Source organism: Oryzias latipes, chromosome 22 (assembly GCF_002234675.1).
Source record: "Oryzias latipes chromosome 22, ASM223467v1".
NCBI classification, from domain to species: domain Eukaryota; kingdom Metazoa; phylum Chordata; class Actinopteri; order Beloniformes; family Adrianichthyidae; genus Oryzias; species Oryzias latipes.
The window spans coordinates 22,562,931-22,585,343 of record NC_019880.2 but is presented as its reverse complement, the minus strand read 5'-3'; the positions used below and the strand labels follow the sequence as shown (position 1 = coordinate 22,585,343).

Here is a 22,413-nt window from a genome sequence, read left to right as displayed (position 1 = left end):
GAATAAAAACCTCTCTGCTCCAAAAATGTATGCAGGAGGCTGTTAGTCCTGGTTCGTTTTTCAGTCGGATTTATGTGACAGCAGAACCATCTTGGGTTGCGATTTAATAATGTCGGGTTTAGTAGAACTAAAATTAAACCTGGAGGTCCCATTGTTAAGATATTTCAGAAACTCTGTGCATCTCCAAAAATGAGAGATTTCCTGATTCCGGCAGAAAAGCTTCCTTTTGCTGGTGAGTCATCATGTGTCTGTCCTGTCACTCACAGCTCGCCATGGCGTCATGAAACTTCTTCATTTTTCCAACATGGTTGCTAAAATTGCATCTACACTTTGAACTATTCCAGGTGAATTTTTGTTTTTTAGGCAACAGAGGAAAAACAGGAGTGGAAAAGGCAGATATGATAGAAGAAACAAAAAGGCTGAGAGGGAGCTCAAAGCAGATTATTTACCACGGCAGGATAAACAGGAAAGCATATATGATGGAACGAATTTGAATGACAAGGCAACTGATTTCTCCTAATTGGTTTCGACTGTCTGTCTTTGAACTGCCGGTGCGCCGCAGCTCCGTTCTCAGGCAAACGGTTATCTCTTACAATCTGAAGTGCTTATTAATTTCTCAGATAAATATCAAATCTCTCTCCACACTGGATTACTTGCACTGTAATGCGATTTGCTTCGGCAGTGCTCATAGGGGCCGGTTCTCCTTTTTTTTTTTTTTTTAAATAAACGGGGGCTCGCTGCTTGGCCTTGAATAACAGATCACCGCCACCCACATATCAGTTCACACCTGCAGCTCAGTGGAACAAAATGACTTCCACATTGTGAAATAATATGCATTTCTGATGCAAATCTGCATTTATCTGACAGGTAAAGTATCGTGATATGAAAGATTCTTTTGCCGACTTGATCCAAAAGGACTCTCCAGAGGCGGATATGCATCAGAAAACAAATGACATTGTGTCAGCCTGCAGTTTTTACCCCTATTTGCATAAATTAAAGCAGATTTGAAGGCAATTTGAGCCTAAACGGTTAAGGCAAGATGTAACCAGAGACAGAAGGTATGTCTGCTGAGCAGTTAATCGACTCTGTTAGACCATTTCATTTGGACATTTTCCCCAGTATTGATCCACATGGATGGGTAGATGGACGGACGGATGGATGGTTGGATGGACTGCAGACAGCAGGCTCCGAGGGAGGAAAGAAGCCGACAGTCTTAAAGAGCGTCGGGAGTTGGGAGGGGTGGCTCCTTACGTGAAAGTTGCGACAGGCTCCGTGTGAGCGTGAGAGGACCAGATTCACAGCGTGCGGTGCCAAAGGGGAGCGGAACGTGATCACACAAAGACGTTCATGGATCTATTTGTCTGTCAGTGAATGCCTCAGAATGGAGAGGAGCAGGGAGCTTGTGGCCCACCCAGCATAGTTTTGACATCACAAGTACAATCTATTACCTACTGAGTTTTTTCATCTGCTGCTGATTCACTACAATTTGAATAAAGAAATACTCAGACACGCCGTTTTAATCTTAGTTTTCTTTATATACAATATGTCCTCCATCAAAAATAAACACCCAAAACACAACTTTTTGTTAATGTCTTACTTTATTTTAAATGTATTTTTAGTTTTGCTAAGGCGTCAAAAAATCTCAAATGATTAGAAGTGTGTGGAAAATGGTTTAAAAGGTGGTTTTTTTCCAGAGTTAAAAATATACTCACTCATGCATTGCAGAGAAGGCAGTGCCACAGATTCTCAAAACCCTCCGGTTCCTCCTGCTGTTTAGTAATCACAACTGTTTGGATGAGTTTGATCTCATCTAAACAGTTCTGGAAGATGAAGAAATGGCATAAATGTACTACAGAGAAAATATTATATATAACTCAAAGTTTTCCTTTCTTTACTTTGGGGTTCCTCTGCTCATAAACTTGGGATCAATATTCTTTTTGGAAGACCCAATAGCAGAAGTTCTGTAATCTTTAACACATGAAATGAAGTCCTAAAGATTCCAGTTCTTCCTTATTTGTTCATCATTTTCCCTGATCATTGCTCAGTCTTACCGTAGGTAACGCTGCTGGTTGTATTGGCATCTTGCATGACTGTTTTCTGCTTGTGAAAGATCTTTCCCACTGTAGAATGATTGATTCTTCATAGTTTGGAAGGGCCCTTACAAGCCCTCTCAGAGTGATTTTTCAGAAGCAAATGCACAATTTCACCTCAAAGTTCATCGAGGCCACACATATCTGCAATCGCTTCGGGCTAACACAAGTAGAAACTGCACTGACTCATAATCATTTAATCGAGGACATGTGATTAGCTGCCTCTGGCTGCAACAGACCTCTTAATATTTACAAAAGCAGCAAACATGACCTGTTTCTTTTTTTTTAATTCAGCATTTTTACTTTTTTATGTTTTGTGCTTGAACAAATTAATGAGTCTGAGAAAACTGTTGAGTTGTAGCCAATTATCAGGTGAGATAACAGCAGAAGACTTTTTAATGTGAAATAGTGATGTGAAAAACCTCAAGGTGGACAGAAATAGCTGCTGCTTGTTCACAGTATTGTGAGTTGGAACTCTCTGACTACTCACAGTAAATAAGCATTTATTGCCTTTACAGGGCCCAGGCGTGCAGACGGGGGCAAATGAAATAAGACAACTATGAAAAAGCTGCTCCCCAAAGATAATGCAGCCCATTTCCGGACCAGTCTGCAAAAACACGACAGCTTGTTTTGACTGGAAGTGAAACATTTGTGCTAATTTTTAAACATGTCATTGTTTATTGCAGAGATGCATCATCCCCTACATTAAGTCTGAATCTAGTCAGTGGCATCAAAAATATTCCTTGCGACAGCTGTATAAACTCATAAATAAACCAGCCGGCCCCACTGCTGCTCAGATGGAGACTTAAAATGCTTGAAAGCTGCGGCGAGAAGCTTTATTGGCCATGCTTGACCTGTGCTTAGCCAGTGCATGTTACGATGCAACCCACATAGAAAATTCAGTTCAACTTAATAAAAAGTAAACTTCCCAAATAGTCTTTTATAAAGTGAACTTTTTTGTTTGCTTATTTGCTTTGCTGTAAGTCACAAGAAAAAGCATCTTTTTGAAAAGCACACAATATGAAATATGTTCAAATTAATAAATAGAGATTTAAAATTGTAATATTTGCCACTGGGCACCAGGAAGCAACTGTTTATCCCTTGTTCTATCCTAGGCACTTTAACATTGGGAGTTGGGTCATCTAGACCCACTAGACAGTGCTCTGAACCTTTTTTCTTCAATGATTTGTGATCTTCACTGGTGTCCATGGATTACATGAAATCATTCCACCTTTATCCACCTTTGTCATGGTAGGGATAACACGTCAATGTAAGGGTGGGGTCATCTAGGATAGCACAAGGGTTAAGTAATTACAAATAGAAAATCGTGCAAACAAATAAGAGCTGCTTGACTGCAGTTCTCTCACTGTTGAATAGATCAGTAGAAGGAGCTGTCAAAAGGCAGCAGTAATTGATTTAAACTGAGATTTGAACAGTTATGGAACTTGGGTCAAACCTGTAGTACTGCTACTGTAGCACTGTAGTAGTATTATTATTAGTAGCAGTAGTAGTAGTAGTAGTAGTAACCTTTATTTAACCAGTTAAAAACTAAGGGTGTGTACTAGCAAGAGTCTGACGACACGATGTGTGTCACTAGTTCTCGTCTGGAGCCAGCTACAACGCACCACAATCTGTTGTTCTATGTGGTACTAGCAGCAACGTGGCAAAGAGTTCCAGTTCGGTACATCCGAAACAAAAACTACGTAGCACATGTCTCACAACAACAAAAACTGTGAGGCTGACTGAATGTTTAGCATTCAACACAAGCTGATTCTCGCGAGATCTTGTAGTTGTTTTGTGCGGTGTAGAGCTGCTCAAAGAGGCTCAGCGTGCTCTGCTGCCAACTAGCGGTTGGGGGTTGAAGTGGACAACAAAAGTCAGGCGCTGATTGACTTTAGTATTTTAAATCTATAAGTATTTATAAGTATCACCCAATGAAATTTTTCCCCACACCACTACTAAAACCCATTGAGATTAGGATCTCTTTTGCAAGAGTGACCTAGACAAGAGGTCAGCAGCACACAAAACATGATAACAATATGAAATTAAACAAATAGGATTGGAATCATTACAGTATAAAGTTAAGGTGCAGCAAAGTAAGTGTTATAAAGTGCAATAGATGCAAAACCGTCCAACATAAGGTGCACTCATTGTAAACAATCAAACTTTTTAAGTGCAAGGTGCACAAAAAATCCAAAAGAAACAATTTCGGACAATTTCCCTTTGACTTGGAGAGTATTTGAGGCAAAGACGGCAGAAAATGAAGGCTTGTTTCCCAAATTTAGTTTGGACATGAGGAATATGCAGATGAAAAACATCAATACAGCGTAAGGCATAACGACTGGCGGTTCTTTGAAGAAGAGAACAGAAGTACGGAGGAGCCAAACCATGTAATGCCTTATAGACCAAAGTCATCCAGTGCGTATACCTTTCCATGATCAGAGAGGGCCACCCAGCTCTGGCATACAGTTCATCATGATGAGTGAGGCGACAACCTCAGGAACCTCAAGGCACAGTGATACAGAGTACTTAATAATTGAAGACAGGTGGACAACGGACTCCGGTACAGAACATCTCCAAATCCATCAGAAGTAAAAATGTATGTGCTACCAGACTATTGCAAGCTCTGAGTGAAAAACAAGATTTGTTTCTGAAATAAAACCTGGGCTTCACTTATAGTTTGCACAGTGGGGGACCTGCAATCTAAAAGAGATCTCTGTATCTGGCACAAACCATGGTACTTTAAGCTATCTACTATCTCTATTAATTGGTCTCCTGTCTTGCCTTACAGGAGTCCCACGTCTGGCTTTGTCTGCAGGCGGGAGCGACTGTCTGCAAGCTGGAGACACCTGCTCCAGTGACGACACCTGCAGCCCGCGACTGCGCACCCTCCGGCAGTGTGTGGCAGGAGACGGCAGCGTGAAACTTGGGCCTGGAGCGCGGAACCAGTGTGACAATGCCATGAAGGCGCTCCTGTCCACACCTCTGCATGGCTGCCAGTGCAAACGTGGAATGAAGAAGGAAAAGAACTGCCTGAGCATCTACTGGAGCCTTCACCAGTCGGTGCTGCATGGTGAGAATGGCCCTAACACTTGAGAACCATGATTATGGGGTGGGCGAGAGCAGGTACGGTATATTTTGGGGATTATCGACTGCCCGTTGCAAATGAATTAGACTTCCACCTCCACGTTGTTCAACAACAGATTTCAAGCCGGAATGAAAAGAGTGATTATTGTTTCCAAAATAGGTAAAAGTAGAGGTCTGATTCCTTTCATTTCACCCACACACATTGTATTTTATCACTCCAGTGCTTATTTCAAATGCCTTCCTCTGTCATTACCGTGTCCCACACTGAAGGCCTTTATCTGCCTTGCACTTGCATTAAAAAAAGCGTTTAGCAGATACTTTCATTTCCAGCAGAAGAGAAAATTTACTGCCTCTGTGGGCTGACAGCATGCTGTATTTCTTTGAAAATCAAACTGCAGAACAACAAACTGGAAAATGTGCCATAAATGGACCAGGAGGCGTACGCTGCAATGCACACCCCGGCCCTGTGGTTCAGGGTTTATGCAAAACAGATGGAATAATTAAAAAATCTAATGCAGTCTTTCATGTATTGCTAAGGGCAACAAAATAGCCCATCAGAGAGGCCAAGGCTGATATTTGATGGAAAATGTAATGTCCCTTTTCAAGCAAAGATCTATGGATGTGGGGGTGCTCACTTCAGCTCTTGACACCAAGGCAGAGCCTGTAGGAAAGCTGATCCACCTCTTCAAGGTGAGTTCATGGGCAGTGGCTTCATCCTATTACAGAGGAGCATAGGGAGGGACACCAGAGAAAGTGCAAGAACCAATTGGGTCAATCTGGTTGGCGTTTTTAAGGAATTGCTAATAAGGGTGGATAAAAAATAACTACGGTTTGGATCATGTCTTAGTCTGGTTTTTGAGTCACGGGTCGACCATTTGTCTGATAAGTTAAAAGAAAAAAAAAACAACAGGAGAAAATAACAAGACAAAAGCCTACAATTATTTTTTGTAAGGTTTCAAAAAAAGATAGACAGAAAGAAGGACGGCAATACCACCGAATAGTCATTGAGGAGTCAACAACCCGCACAGTAAGCGCTAAAACATGGTCAAAAAATATCGCAGGCTTCACTTACCTCAACATCCACATTTAGGGAGATTCAGCCCAGAGTTCTTACTCCAAACAACCCAGTAAAGAAGAAGACCATGATTAAGAACTGCTAAGAACTGCTTATGTCCTTTTACCACTTCTTAATACACAAAGACATTTTATTACAGCTTTTTTTACAAGCTGCACTGTCACAAAAAAGGGTCAATGCCACCCCCCCCCCCCCCCCCCCCACACACACACACACAATTGTCAACTGCCCTCTCCCATTCCTGGAGCAACTGTAATTTCCAATGAATCACAAAGCTGTTGAAATCCTCACAGACTTTACTTTAACATTCGTGTGTTTAAACACAGATGTTTGTTTTTTTTAAACACGGAATATATTTTAAAGCAAAATATTTAAATTGGCCAATCTTTAACCCAAAAGGCCAAAACTTTTCTTTCTTTTATAAGGACAAAGAAAGTCAAAAGCAAACCATTTCTTCCATGCAGTCAGACAGTTCCCACTACTTGCAGTGTAGCTTTACAGGTTCATCCAAGGATTTGTTTCACAGAAACTGAGATCTGATCGCACTCAAAGCTGTTTTTTGTTAATTTAAAGCAGGATCAGCTGAAAATAATGGGAATTCTGGTTTTATGATCAACAAAACTCTGTTTTTATGGATTTAATCAATGCCTGCAGAGGTGGTTTAAGCCAAATGGTCTGATCCCACAGCCACTGAGATTGTATCCTAATGTGTTTTCATAGCCTGGTTGAATCAGCATCCGAAACTTTTTTTATTTGTAAAGTGAATCTGAAGGGAGGAGGGGTTTGTCCATGCAGTAAGCCTGACCTTGCTTGTTTGTGTTGGCAGGATTCAGCCTGGTGGAGGGTTACCCGTATGAGCCAGAGGACAAGGCCTCTGACTACGTCCGGCTGGCCTCCATCGCTGCAGGTGACCGGCCGAGCAGCTGCTGCTGCTTCACATTATCAACATTTACAGTACAGGAAATGTGAAATTCACCATCAGCAGCTCAGCACAACAAACAAACCGTTCCCAACTCAGAATCCATCTTAATCCTCCTGACACACAGTGGGATGCATGTGTGAGTGGGTGGTGACATGGAGTGTTTGATGAGTGACAGCCCTCACTTTACCCCTGCCTCGCCTCTGGCCCTGTGGGCAAGCCGCAGGGTGGGTATGTGCTGCTGTTTGCCCCCGAGGCACAGATTAATTGTTGATTTTCTTTTATCCAATGGAAGCAGAAATACTGGGATGGATGAAGGGGAACCAGACATAGTGTGAAGAAGAGACTGAAAAAAAACCAAATTGAAAAATAGAGGAAAAAAAAGATGCCATGGCAAGAGGTTAGTGAGGCTGAGTGGAAAAAAGGAGCACAGGCAGGGCAGGTTTTCTGAAAAGTCATTGCATTTTTTCAGTTTTGCTCTTTGATGTGTTTGTGAATCCCTGGAAGAAAAAGAGAAGCAGCACACAAAAGGAGTTATAGACTTTTTTCTTGAAGACATGAAGCCATTTGCTTTACTCTCCAGGAGAGTAGTTGCATTCTGGGGGGGAAAAAAACTGTGTTTCTAACATGACCCATGTACAGAAAAAAATAAAGATAGTCATTAGCAGTCCTTTAGCTGCACTTGTAAAAGTCTTCCTCTCAAAATAAAGGTGTAAATTTGTGAAGCATTATTGTTTCACTTTTTTGCTCTTCTCTAAAAAGCCACACATTTGGAAAGCTTCCAATATATATTTTTAGTTTCTAACCCAGGCCGGGCATGCATTTTGTTAGCCAATAATCAATCACTATCAGCGAAGCTGAAGTGCTGGGATAATATTAGATCTCAGGGGACCAGAGCTTAGTTTTATGTTATGACAGTTGGAGGAGATCCACCACCTCCTCCTTCCTCCCTAAAAGGTTTTCAAACATGTCTTGTTGGTGAAACATTCTTTTTGGAGCAGTTAAAATTGAACTCAAGCTCTGGCGCGTTCAGGTCTGTAACCAGTTGTCACTGTTCAACCCTCAAGCGGTGGGCCATGCCATGAAATTTCATGGCATGGCCCACCGCTTCAAGCTACTTTTTGTTTTCTTTTGTAGAGAGAGAGAGTTCATTTGCTATTTTTCAGATGAAGACAGTTTGTTTTATCTTCACAGAAAGAGCAAAGAGCAAATATATGAAAATTCAAGATAATGTCCTTGAAGTGAGAATTCATATCTACAGGCAATGTCACTGCAGCCACTACATACGTTTTGCACATATACTGCACAGATAAAAAAAATTGGTCAACCATGAATATCGTGGAAAACGGGAGAAAAGGTGTGGTCTTTTTGTGAAATGGTCACAGATGTATCACGAATAAACCACGTTAAAACGACAGAAGAATAATCCACACAAAGACCAAGTAAATACATGTAGATCATGAACCGTGTGTGACTATTGTGCTGTTTATATGTAATTTATTAGTGATTTGTGCATCAATTATGTCGTTTTAATGTGATATGTGAGTCTTATATGTCATATGAAAGTTATACATCGGTGGTATATGTATGAAAATTCTGTTAAACATACATGGAGTGGTCGTGACAAGCCACAAACTTGCATATGCATCTCGTAAAAACTACACATAAAACACGTATAAACTACGCAAACCTAATCAAAACCTAATTCACGTAAAGAGCCGTCGGCCGAAACCTTTGACGGCCATCTGTGCACCTCGACAAATGACGAACTCGAGAAAAACCTGGGAATCACATAGATCACGCACGTATCACAAAAGACCACCATGTGCAAAAAGTGAAGTAGTGGCAGTGTGACACGGGCTTAACATGACAAAACATTCATATAAAATATGTCTAACTAAATTATAACTAAATTACTGTGGGTATTGTTTTGAATTGCTATGAGCACTGAAGCTGCCTTAACATGGCACACAAACCAAAGTCAAGCTTTCTATTGGTTAACGTTAAGTGTTTCTGCTGCAGCCTGCAGAGAGGTGGGACACCGTCTGAACGTCCTGTATGTGTCAGGGTTCACTCAGAATACACCAAAAACATTCAACTATAAGTGACCATGAATATTTTTCAATATGAATATTTCAGTAGATAGAGTCACTTTATTTTAAGTGGCCAGCTCATACTTGATATTTATATTGGATAACAAAATTGACTTTTGAAATGACACAAACAACCATCAAAATGACTAAATACAAACAGAAACAACACATTTTCTCAACTTTTCATAAATTGCTTCCCTTCTAAGATGACAGCGATACTGAAATACAATCCTGTGGCCTAATGCACATCTATTATATACTATATAACTTTGATTATATGTAGAAGAAGTGTGTAAGTGCAATCCATCTGTGAGAGGAAAAAAATAGGAATTTCACTGCTGCACATTCACCTCGTTTTGAAAACAAAGGATCTTTGTTAGAAAAGGCAGCACATTTCATGCTTTAGAATCACGTAAATTAAGAAAACTTCATCTGCACAACTGCAAAAGCATGTTTTTCTATCATTAAACGATGCCGTTTAAGCTTTATTGGTAGTTAAGTGCCAGTTAAACATGAAAAGAGTATTGTTGCAGAATCAGAATCTTGCAATGTGTCTGAAAGTGGTTGTCTACACACTGAAAGATGTAAGATTCCAATGTTAATAAGATAGGTCTAAGATGTAAACACCAACTTACATGCATGAAGGACAAAGAAAATGCTTCTGTTTATGCACGCTTTGTCAGCATGAGAGGCTGAAGTGGGGATAGAAGAGCTTTCAGAATGCCCTTGTTTCGACTTTAACTTCTAGATCATTTTGAACATCAGGCACAAAAGGAGAGACGTGTTTCCTGCCAGCCTGAGAAGCCTTTTGCCTCAGTGGTAGTTTTCCTTTTTCCAACGTTTTTTGTTGTAAAGCTTTTTTTTTCTTTGGAGCTTTTAAAGGATTTTGTTCTGTTGTTCCTGTTCTCCCCTCTGTTCACTTCTGACGCAAACACTTACAATTAAATGAGTGGGTGAGCAAGAGAGGAAACTGTGCCACAAATACAGAATGACCTAAGAACTATTTCAACTTAAACATAAAAAAGCAACAGGAACAAGTATAAAATACAAGTAGGTTTGTCTAAAACACTTCAGTCCCTCTTGTACAGAAAATGTGCATAAATCTGTGTGTATATGGGATCTTACACTATATTTGACTGCTTTTTGCATGTTGTGATGCAGTTATCCACCTGCATGGCTGAATAGCAGACATTAAGGAATGTTTAATGCATAGAAGGAACTTTTTTCTGCTCTGATGTGAGGCCAGGGTCAGTTTGTAGGCTAACAGAGAGTGTTACAATCACAAGGGGGGTCTGGGAGTAAACATTTATGGTTTTCCAGAAAGCCACACATAAACAAATATTAATAACCCTCTCTGTGATCTTTACAGAAAAAGTCAGGGAAAATGATAATACATGTCAAAAATATACCCAATAAATAGGCTGTCCTGTCCCGTCATAGTCCCTTTGAGACGGTGGAGGGCTCCTCACGCATCTCAAAGTTTGAGCGAAACTTCACCAATAAAAATGAGCATCTGTGCTGTGTCCTGCATGTCTGTGCTCTCATCCAGTGATAATGAAAAAAGTCCAGTTCTGTTGTATTCTTCTGCAGCTGGGCAGATGTATGCATTACCCCCAATTTCAATGCATCTTGTGATTGTACTCGCCGACAGACAGAACATTTACAACATCTTTCTTCTTGGGAAACGCCAAATTCTCCATCAGTGAAAGGTTTACCGCTGCTTGGTATCAGATGACTGGTTCAGCTAGGCTTAGCGTAGCCTACAGATGTATTTGGCTGAGCTTTTTTCCCATTGAATAAAGATCTAATCGTTTGTCCACTGCTGGTTAAATACCCCTGCATTCTGTCAGATATGCTTGCACTGACGTCCAACCAAAATTGATGAAAAATCTCATCTTTCCGCGCTAGTTTTCAGAATTTCACACCAGAATTGCATTGATCAGTTTTGCTAAAGCCACTTTTCTTCCCTGTTTGGGTTAAGAGGTTTGGATTGTTATTGTTCACCCACATTCATCCAAAACATCTCAAAAATCAATGTCCACATTGACCATGAAAATCAGTGGTGAAGTGAGGGCATGATGTCAGATTATCTCTGATTCTGAGAAAATCCTGACCTGCATCTCCTGGACTCATTACTCTATGTGGGCTCTGTGCTCAAAGAAAACAACAGACTATTTATCATCTGACTGGAAGAAAATCCCCTAAAATCGAGGAGAAGAGTAAACAATGTCTCATTTCAACAAGCCTCTCCTGACCTCATGCATATGCTGCCTCTGAACGCCACAGCTCTGCTTCCAGGCTTTGTTGATTTACAGCAGCTTTACTGTACTGCCTCCACATAAATTTCCCTCCAGTAACTGCACAGGAGGTCAAAGTTACACCCGTGCCACGCATCTTGACAAGCGAATGGCAAAAACAACGGAGGTGTGATTAATGGATGTTTTTCCACCCTTGTAGCATCTTTCCCTCAAACGGAATAATGACCCATTTCAAAAAGTTCAAGCTGAATCTGCAGCTTGTCATACTTTAAAGCAGTATTAGTATAACAATATGCTTGACCCTGAATCAATTAATCAGCTACCCAAAGTCATGACTGTTGATAGTGTGTCTTCTCTCAGACAGGAGCTTTTTGATGCCTCACTGGCTTGTTGGAGTGCACAAATTGTGTTTTCCTCCCAAGGATTTTACACTTCATGCTTCTTAGTTGGAGGAAAAATATACTTTTAGTTGGATTTTCTTTGAGTCTGCTTTGCAAAACAACAAGAATATCCTCCCATCAGTTGCGAATGATTGATTGTCACAGTGAATGCACTTTGGTTCGAGATGATTGTTACCAAATGCTTTAAGTGTAGAAAACAAAACACAGCTTTGCTCAGAGCTGAGCAGTCATGTGAAGCAATATTAACTCAGGATTTCTCAATCCGATCACTTGATCAAAAATTAGGCCCAATCTAGACTAGAGAATTGGATGGCACCCATAAGGAGAGAAAGGCATGGCCTTAGAAGCCGAGTCGTCTTACTTCCAGGTAGAAAAATGAGCTGAGAAAATGAGTCATATTTCATTAAAAAATATGTTTTTTTTATTGTGCCAAAGGTAATGTATTATCACATATATATAAAAATAGTTTACTTTGAGAGGCTTAAAAATAGCATGATGTAGACCCTTTTACAAGTTTTTTAATAAACAGTTGGACTATTTTAACTGAATTGTTACAGCCACTTCACAGAAGTGCCCTGTTTAAGTTTTAAAAGATAAAAGACCGTGATAAAATAAAAATAGGGACCAACCCGGATCCATTTAGACAGTAACTGATCGGAAGCATCTGATTGGAACTCTGTATCGGTATCAAAATTAAATGACTAGGAATCAGATCAGGAAATTTATTCTTACTGAATGCAACAGCTCACATCTTTCTCTGTGGCCCTGAGTCATCAAACAACGTCAAACAACTAATCCCTAATGGGTGAGTAATTTCAAGGGGTGGGTAGAGATATGGAAGGTCGTAAAGACAAATGTACCTTCTATTGTGCAATTTGAACAATGGATTGTTTTGAATAACAGCTGGTGGAGGAGCTACAAATGCTTGTATAACCCAAAAGACTACAGGGGGAATGAAATATGCTCTCACTTGTGGAAGAAAATTTCTCAAACATTATCTGCTGTGAAAAACGTCTGGTCTTGTACGTTGGTGAAGCTGTTATTACAGCTGCATGTGTGTATGTGTCAGCGGGGGGGATTCTTTGCTCCAAGAACCAACCACATCTAACTCCAGTCCACTGGACTCCAAGTATGTAAATCTCTACTTCCCTTTTAGTGGCTACACCAGAGGTCTGCAACCTTTAACACTTGACACTGGAATCCATACATGAACCAGTGAAACTTAAATGTAAAACGAATAATAAAAATACCTAAACATGGGAACTTTTTGCTGACAGCATGACCCACTTTATGCTGGTGAGAACCATTGACTGTACAAGAGAACTGGACTGAGTGACCCCTCCCCCCTGATGTTCCAAACAGGAAGTATCTGATTGTTCCAAGAAGCCAAAATCCCACAAGAAATAAACGGCTGTTACTCAGTCCTTTTATTGGTCAGAATAACCAGTCTTGTTCTGACACCTTCAACATGTTCTGATAATTCTATTTCTACATAACCCTTTTACTGTAGTTAATTAAGTTATAAACTGACCAATCAGATGCCTCAATAAAAATAGGTGGTGCCCGCTGTCCCCCACCTCGAGTGTTCGAAGCGTTTGTTTGACAGATTCACTTTCAGTGGTAGGGGTGTAGATTTTCAACAAGCTCGCTCCTGATTAGTTAGAGTGGTTGCCATAGAAACGATGACTCTGACCTACTCTGACCAATCACTGCTTACTAACAGCTTGTGGCTCCAACAAAAAAGCGACTGGCCTGGTTAGGATGAGGCTAGAAGTAAATCCTTTTCTATGAGTGACCTCACACTCACTCCATCCAGTTCTCAAATACATCTCCTGATAAAATTATTAGCTGCATTATGTTTTAGTAATTAAACAAATTTCCAGCAACAGAGTCCACAAAAGTGGCAATGATGCTTTTGTTGCCCTTTGGATGGCGGCTTTGTTTCTCTTGCTAAAGGAAATTCACAACAATGTTTATTTTTTTCCTTCTGTTGCACAATTTGTCAGGTAACATAAAACAACAGCAGCCTGCTCCTCCGCTATGTTCCAACTACATTTAGCACATAGAACAAAAGTAGCACCCAAAGGCTTATTATCTTCGATTAGTAACTAAAGCTCAGCCTGAACTGTGAGCTGGAAGAAGACGTTTCAACTAGAAGACATGCAAAGACAGGCTCCAAAAGGCCAGAGTGATGCTGGCTGTGAGTGTTTTCTGCCTCCTGAAGATCCAGCAAAGATGAGATTAGCTCCAAATCTTTAGTATTTTTATAAAAATATATGTGCATATTGTCCTTCCCATTAATGTAGCCATAGGGTATAATTTGTCAAAGTCCCCTCTTTCCACCCTGTAGGCGTCCAAGCAGTTTAAATGGGAACACAATAGCCTTTGCACAGTGTTAGGCTGTTAGCTTGCTCTCCAAGGTCATCCCTATTTTCTGTGAGAGCCTGGTCAAAGTCGAATACACCAGGAGACACAACTGCAGGCTCTTCCCAAACTAATGAGCAGCTCATGGTGCCACAGCATCATCATGGCTGCATTGACTAGGGAGGTGGGGGTCACTTGGGACAAAAGAAAAGTCACGGAAATATAAGCATAGATTGGGAAACAATGCAGACAAAAAGGAAAGCTGCTGTGAGGGACACTTCCAGTGCCATCACAGAGGAAGCTCATTACAGAGAGGCCAGCAGAGGCATGGGCACTGGGGAAGGCAGAGATGGACAGGGTTGAAGTAGGATGGAGGACAAATGACAGAGTGCTGAGCGGAAGAAAAGAAAGATGGAGTGAAGTTGATCGGAGCATGATGGAATGAAGTGGTCAAGTGAAGAATATAGAGGGAAGAGGAAATCAGGTGAGTGAGGGATGGCCCTGAATGGAGGGAGGAAGTGCTGCCTAGATGGATGGATGGAGGAAAGGGAAGGTGTAGTAATTACAGGTCTTGTTGTGGCTTTGGAGAGATGGAGGATCCACTTCTTCACAGCTGCCACTTTGCATTAACCCAGCAGAATGAAATATACAGCCATTAGGCATTTTCTGAAAAACCATCCCCAGCCCAAGCTCATGCAACATTTAAGGGTCATTCACTTTCTATTTATCACAAAGATACTCATTGCAAATAATTAGTATTTTGATTTACTTAAAGGATGTGGCGTTTTCATTTGTAAAACACAACACTGGAGATTGGGGTGAGAAACAGTAAATTAATTCCAGCTCAAATTAGGACTTGTAGGACTTTAAAGAGCTTGTCTGGGATTTGATTTTCTCAAACCACAGAGATGGAAAAAGCTTTTGACTTTGAGCTTTTAGAAGAACCTGTTTAATTTTAGAAGCTTTTAACTCATTTCATTTTTCCATTTTCTTTCAGAGTCTGAGGTAACAACAGTGAACCGCTGCCTGGATGCTGCCAAGGCATGTAACATAGATGAGACGTGTCACAAGCTTCGCACAGAGTACGTGTCGTCCTGCATTCAGCCGTCAACGCACTCTGGGCCCTGTAACCGACCAAAGTGCAATAAGGCGCTGAGGAAGTTCTTTGACCGCGTTCCTCCCAACTACACTCACGAGCTGCTGTTCTGCCCGTGCACTGACACGGCATGCGCGGAGCGCCGCAGGCAAACCATCGTGCCATCCTGCTCCTACGAAGAGAAGGACAAGCCCAACTGCCTGATGCAGCTGCGGATCTGCAAGTCAGACTACATCTGCAGGTAGACGAGCTGTTTTCACACATCTGTCAGCATGACAACAATGTCTGCAACAACATCATCAAAACATTATAGTCATCAACCCTAGCTGAGTCTATATTACTGTTTTTGTCTTTAGTGTAACCCTAAACCTTCATTTGATAGACGGGAAGCTGCATCTGGGTGCTTCACCGGCCCTTGATATAATGCTGGTCTGCAGGTGTGCAGTTTGCTGCTCTTGAGTGTTGAGGTTTATGCCAACGTCAAATTGAAGCCTATAAAGCTGTAATTTAAAGGAAGAGTTTTTGTTCCTTTTTTATCCAAAGGCCGCCATAAAACTTTACATCCAAAACGAAAACAATTATTTATAGATGGAAAACATTTGAATGTCATTGGTGGAGGGGAAACTTCCACAGCTCAGAGTTGGAAACAAACAAAAAAACTTTCAAAAAGTAAGAGCTGCACATAAGTTTGTGTTGCATGTTCAACTATGAGGTCCCCAACATTGTCCTGAAAAGACAAATGCGGCTTGTAAGACAGAGCCTTCTTTCTCTAAAATGCTGGCGGCACCAGTGATGAGGTTTCCCAAACTTCATATGAAGAAGCTGCAAGACATCGTTACATGAACAGACTAGAACACAGTTTTGACCAGAATGTCCCCCAACAAGTTTAGAGCAAATCCCACACCGCAATCCAGCAAAAAACCACCACATCAACTGTTTGGCACGGTGGTGGAAGGTTGGTGAATGCTGCTTGTTTTACTGCCAAACCATGTGGATACTTTCAAGTGGTTTAAAATTCATTGTTATGCCACAGTGTTCATCTGAGAGATGAGGTTTGGTTCAAAAACTTTCAACAAGACGATAAAAATTGAAGAGACAAAAACTCTACATGTTTCATTTTCCTAATCTGCTTCCAAATAGCTGCTATCAATAAGTAAAATAATTGTAGATTCACATTAAATGCTAAATCTCGGCTCATATTGATTTACGTGATGGGGATATAATTTTGTAATGTAAAGAGACGGTAAAAAAAACCTGGGCATCACAATATTTGTTTCTTAAAAGGTCTATTTCATGAAAATATTTTTAGAGATATTACATGTTTAAAAATGTTAATTCATCACAAAGAACAACCCAAAAGTGGGATTTTGATCCATTCATGCGTTTCTAAGTATTCCTCTAAAAACCTGCTTTCTTAGCACCACTCCCCCCCAACCCACAAAACCGAGCATATTCTCCCGAGCAGACATAGACAAGTGAGGATCCGCCTCTTACAGGAAGAGTCTGTGCTGCCAGGGCTAACACACACACACACACCCTTTTCCGTGGAGCTAAACACTTTCCTTTTAGATGAACAATATGAACATCCATCTTTGCAAAAGTTTGGATGTTGTTTGTTTTCATGGGCATAAGCAGACACGCTACTGAGGCCGGTGTAGGTACCAAAACTGTTTGGCCTGCAATAAGTGCTCGGGGGCCGGTGACTTATAAAGACGTCACACTATTTGATTGGCTGTATGTTGGTCCAATGATGTGTGAGTATTTGATTGGTTGAGACAAATCAAAATACTACCATAGAAGAAGAAATTATGAGTCCCATTGTAAACAAACAAAGGTCCAACATAGAGCGAGATGATCTTCTAAAGGAGCTTTGATTATTGTTATGATTATTATTAAGGGCATGTTATGAAGGAAAAGAACTTTAAGTTGCAAAAGGTAACATGAAATGAAAAAGGTAGAACCCGAGCAGATCTCGACGCTAACGTAGTTTGTCCAAGTGAGGTTACCGTAGTGTTTCATTAGTGTCAGGCCCCCGAACACTTATTACAGCTGAACAGTTGACATCTGGGTTGACATGATATGGGCGGCACCCACAAGGAGAGAAAGGCGGAGCCTCAGAGATCAACCTCAGATTCAAAAATGAGCTGCAAAAATGACAGATATTTCAATAAAAACTCGTTTTTTAGTGTGCAAATGATGATCATGAACATGATCATATACATGGATGTAGTTTATTCTGAAAATTGTAAAAATAACATGATTTAGGCCGTTTAATAAATAAATGGAAAAAATAGGTGTGAATTCCTCCACAACAGTTTCAGAGATTGATAAGATCTAATATCAAACAACTGCTGCAACTTGTTGCCTCTAAAGATGGAGTATAAAGTTAGTGAACAACAGGAGAATTTAGAATTGAATTTGATCAAATACGAAGTTAGAGGTACTGACTTTTCACCATCACTGTGGCTCCTCAAGAAATCACTGAGCTGGGAATTTAGACATGTGTTTCTGGTTTCTTTCACCTAGTTTATGCATTAAACTACAAACCTTCATGGACGTCTCAAAACGAGGTTGATAAAACCTCAGAGGACCCAAAAACATGTGGCGTAGTACAACATGCCTTTATTAATTTAACAAGTGTACTAATGTCCATGTTTTGTTCATATTTTAACAGCTTTGTTTCTAAAATATGTTTTGTTGGTGCCCAGCATGACAGCTGTCTTACATCCAATCAACACTAATAGAGCATCACACCAGAGTTCAGTTAGCAGATAAAATAAACACAGATTTAAGAGTTACATCAGCAATAGGTAAATACCAAAGAGTGTTAGAGTTCACGAGGCTGGACCCAGAAGCAGGACAGAACAGAGATGGTTGGTGAGAAAGAGTTTTTTAATCAGTCCCAGTGGTGGTGTTGGGAAGTTCCGGCTTAGACGGCAGATGAGACCAGAGGTGTGGAGGATGCTGGAGGCAATGTCTGAAGGACCAGATTAACAGTGGATTAGGATTCTTGGCATAGGCATGAGCATAGGCATAGAAATGGCTTTGACGAGGTCTAGAGTTTAGCATAGGTCTATACTCTACCGCTGAGAGCAGACGGACTGACATTGGCTGGAAGGTGAGGAGTCCATAAATAGGCTGAAGTTTGACGAGGAGACTGGAAACAGGTGAGGCGATTATTCCTCGGTAGGAGTGGGAGGAGCCCATAATCCTAACAAAAGAGAGTCAGGCCGTCTGCTTCTTCAACCAAATGTATGATGTACTACTGCAGCTATCAGACTCATACCACAGCTTATTTACTCTGAGCCAGCGGGTATTCATGCGGACATGCAGCAGATGAGAAAAACTGACATGCAGTACTGCTCACTGGGATCTGTACCTATTTTCACATATTTGTTCAACATGGCACAGGTGTCAAGGCTGTTTTTAAATTTCTCTGTAACCTATATCAAGCTGTTGTTAAGCCATTCAGAGTAAACTATATCCATATGATAATATATTTGACACAGTAAAGAACAATGTTTTAATGAAATATGAGTTATTTACACTGCTCATTTTCCTATTCGAACCAAGACCACTCGATCTCTGAGACTCCGCCTTTCTCTAATTGTGGGAGCCGCCCATTTGATAACGTCAACCCAGAGTCGGCCTCGGCAGCTTGTCTGCTTTTCGCCCACAAAAACAAACAACATCACAACTTTTGCAAAGATGGATGTGCATATTGTCCATATAAAATGAAAGCATTTAGCCGATCACGGCTAGCTCTCCAGAGAAAATGGGTGTGTGTTTAAGCCTGGGGGCGGAGCTATCAGCGCAAATTGTTCCTGGAAGGGGGAGTTTCTTACTTGTCCATGTCAGCTCGTGAGATCTCAGTTGCTTTTTTGGATTGGGAAATTATGACATTATAATACACTTCTTAGAAATCTTAGAAAGTTAGTTTTGCATGGTATTTGCCCCTTTAGGGCTTTTCTGGGGGCTTTTGGCTGAGATTCCCAGACAGAAATGGTCGTTCTGTTCAGTCAGATGGACCTCATTGACGTTGTACCCGTCCATACTGATTTCCCCCTTTTGGAAAATGAATTGCTTGAATTAGGAGATGGATCTGTCCACTGTGACATATTATTTATATTTACTGCAATTTGTCAGTTAGTCGGTTTAATGAATTCAGGTGTTAAACTCATTAAAGGTATTTAATTGGTGCAATTAAATTCTGCATTCATCTGCTTTGGGAAGCAGCCAAGCAACAAGCAGAACATATGAAATACTTATTATTATAAACCGCCTTTGTCACTTGGGATTCATTTTGTTACCACAATGTTCAGAAAATCCTGGATGCTAAAAGGTGAGTTAAGAGCTACATCACATGGAATGACCCTGTTGAAGCTCTTTGAGCGTTCAGAGTGACTCAGCGGGTGGAGCAGGTGTCGATTGGATGATCAGCAGGGCGCTTACAGAAACAAACATATTCACGCATTAAATCTTTACCAATTTCGTGCTGGTTTGCGGCGCCTTCCGTCCGTGAAACCCGGGTTCGACTCCAGGCTGCTCCCTGTTCCCTTCTCTACCTCTGCCGGTTCCAAGCCCGGTTAGAGAAGGTTGCGTCAGGAAGGGCATCCGGCGTAAAACATTGCCAAATTTACCATGCGACTTGTTCGCTGTGGCGACCCCTGATGGGAGAAGCCGAAAGTGGAAGAAGAAATCTTTACCAATTTGGGTTTTATCTTATTTTTTTTTAGAATTTCAAGTAGTTCAATCAAAACACAAACAGTATTTCTTGAAGTCACTGAGATTCACACAGATGTCTGAAGAACATGGACCTGTCATCTTTATCCTTCCAGCCTCCTCTGTCTGAAAGCAAATGGTCGTAAGCATTTAATCTGGTTCCTCCTCAAATGTCAGGAAGACAAACGGCTTCATCTGTCATGGGCATTGATCAGGTGCTACGCGACGATGAATGGAACATCTCAAGGCACAGCAATCCCGCACCAGTCAGTCGGCATTAACCAGCCGCCAGCACAGAACAGCCTTTGAGTTTTACGCACATCATTATAATGACATGAAAAATGGGGGCACAGCAGAAAGTTGTGGCGCCTCGAGGGGATCCTGTTGTAAATGCTAATAGATAGGTGAGCAGAGATACGATGTGATGGCCACAATAGTGCTTTATGATGATGATGGTTATGAGGCTTGATGTCTGGCTGCCTTGTAAAAAGGTAAAGAGGGAAGTTTGTATGTGTTTGAAACATCCGTGCTTGTCTTATCTCCTCTCAGCCCGGCCTGGCACGCAGAGCCCACGGTATTTTAAGAACTGAGATGAAGTTTGTCACACGACTACTGGCTGAGAATATAGAAAGAATAGGAGGGATGGATGGGGTGGGGGTGACTGATTGAACTGATGAACTAGTCAGGAAAAACAGGGAGAGGATGTTGGAGTACATTCATGTAGATGAGCAATGGAAGCTGAAGATGCCTGTCCTGTTTCTGCTCCCACAGGTCCCGCTGGAGGCAGTTTCAGCATGATTGCGAGCCGTCAGAGCTGAGCGCCAGCGGCTGCAAGCAGGACAACTTTGGAGCATGTCTTCTGGCCTACAATGGCCTGATAGGTTAGTACGACATCTTTCTTGCTTAACTAGCCTCTGTGATGGACTGGGAACGAAAGGATATCAAAGAATGGACAGCGGCTTGCAGACCAGTGAACGGAACAGAATTCAAAAGAATGAATCTCAAGGATTGTGATGAGAGGCGCGCCTGGAAGATCGATAGATTGCTGATTAATGTGGCTGCAGCGTACACAGGCGCGTTGCTGGCATCATAAGTACTGCAATTACATCTATCGACCGCTGTTTCGACTGAATTGTCCCTGATGCAACAGTGAGTGCGGGTGGGAGTGGAAAGTTGTGCTTTGGGGGGGGGGGGAAAGCAATCACTTATTGTACCAAAGGATTAAAAAAAACGTTCAGTTTAAACATGTCATTTTAGCCCAACGAAAGCAGACTGAACCTTTGCAGGATGACAGTGAAGAGAGGTTGTTTGGTTTGATTGGTCAAAAAGTGGAGTGTTAAGGGAAAAAAACTGCAACAGTCTCTGACAATGACTGAGAAGTAAAAATGAAGTAGAGGTTAAACTCAGAGTAGGATTATTTTTTCACTTTCCAGCATTACCAGCTCAGATCTAAACTGTATGCAGGACAATATTCATGCATTCACCTAATAGGACAAATGCAATTCATCTGCACTCCAAAAGCCCCTTAAACTCAGCACTGGATTCAATTTTTCTTTTCTACCCAAATCAAGGGCGTTTTCAGACTGGACACATTTGGTTTGCTTAAAGTGAACCCGAGTCTGGAGCCAGGAAAGGCTCTCTGACTCATCTTTGGTTCGTTTCCAATCAGACTGAGCTTCGGGTCCCTCTGAGTGATTCCTGAGTCTGAATAGGCTCTTTGCTCAGAGCGGAACAACTGGACCAAAACAGCCACCGTAGCCGGTGGTCACGTGATGTAAACAGATTAGGAATAAATGTTAACCAAAGATTGTCGTGTTATCAAACAGAAAAACTGCTGACTTGCTCTAAGGATTGTACTTGACGTTGATACAGACGATCACAATTGATCAGTGAAATATAAAGTTTGCATCACATTGCTTTGCCCCGCCCTTCTAATTCTTGGCCAATGACTGAAGAGAACTTTAGTCATGTGGTTTTGTTTAGTAGCTTTGGTTCGAAGCAGGAAAGACTGCTTGACGATAGTCTGAATACAGATCAAACGCAAGGTTTTCCACTCCGAAAATACACCCCTAGAAATCTTTCATGTTTATAACAGATACAACACACCCCCAACACACCCCCAACACATCCCCAACACATTCAACCACATGTGCAAATTGTAGCAACAAAAATACTTTGGGCTCAACTGACCAAAAAACAAAAGGACTTTCATCTGCCCATGTTTGAATTCCACACACTCACCTCCTCAGAATCATTTGCATTCAGATCAAGACTTCATTTTTAACCTGATTAGCAGAACGCTGGATGA

At 41.3% G+C, this 22,413-nt stretch overlaps 1 protein-coding gene across 1 annotated transcript in view; it reads left to right on the top strand.

Moving 5' to 3' along the window:
- The window catches only part of LOC101171874 (GDNF family receptor alpha-4), a 178,137-nt gene that overhangs the window by 142,948 nt on the left and 12,776 nt on the right, over positions 1 to 22,413 (top strand). The window contains exons 2-5 of the mRNA XM_023951734.1: positions 4,882 to 5,163; positions 7,079 to 7,159; positions 15,285 to 15,624; positions 20,877 to 20,986. Of these exons, the coding sequence (XP_023807502.1) occupies positions 4,882 to 5,163; positions 7,079 to 7,159; positions 15,285 to 15,624; positions 20,877 to 20,986 (813 nt within the window). The remainder of the gene's footprint in view (positions 1 to 4,881; positions 5,164 to 7,078; positions 7,160 to 15,284; positions 15,625 to 20,876; positions 20,987 to 22,413) is intronic.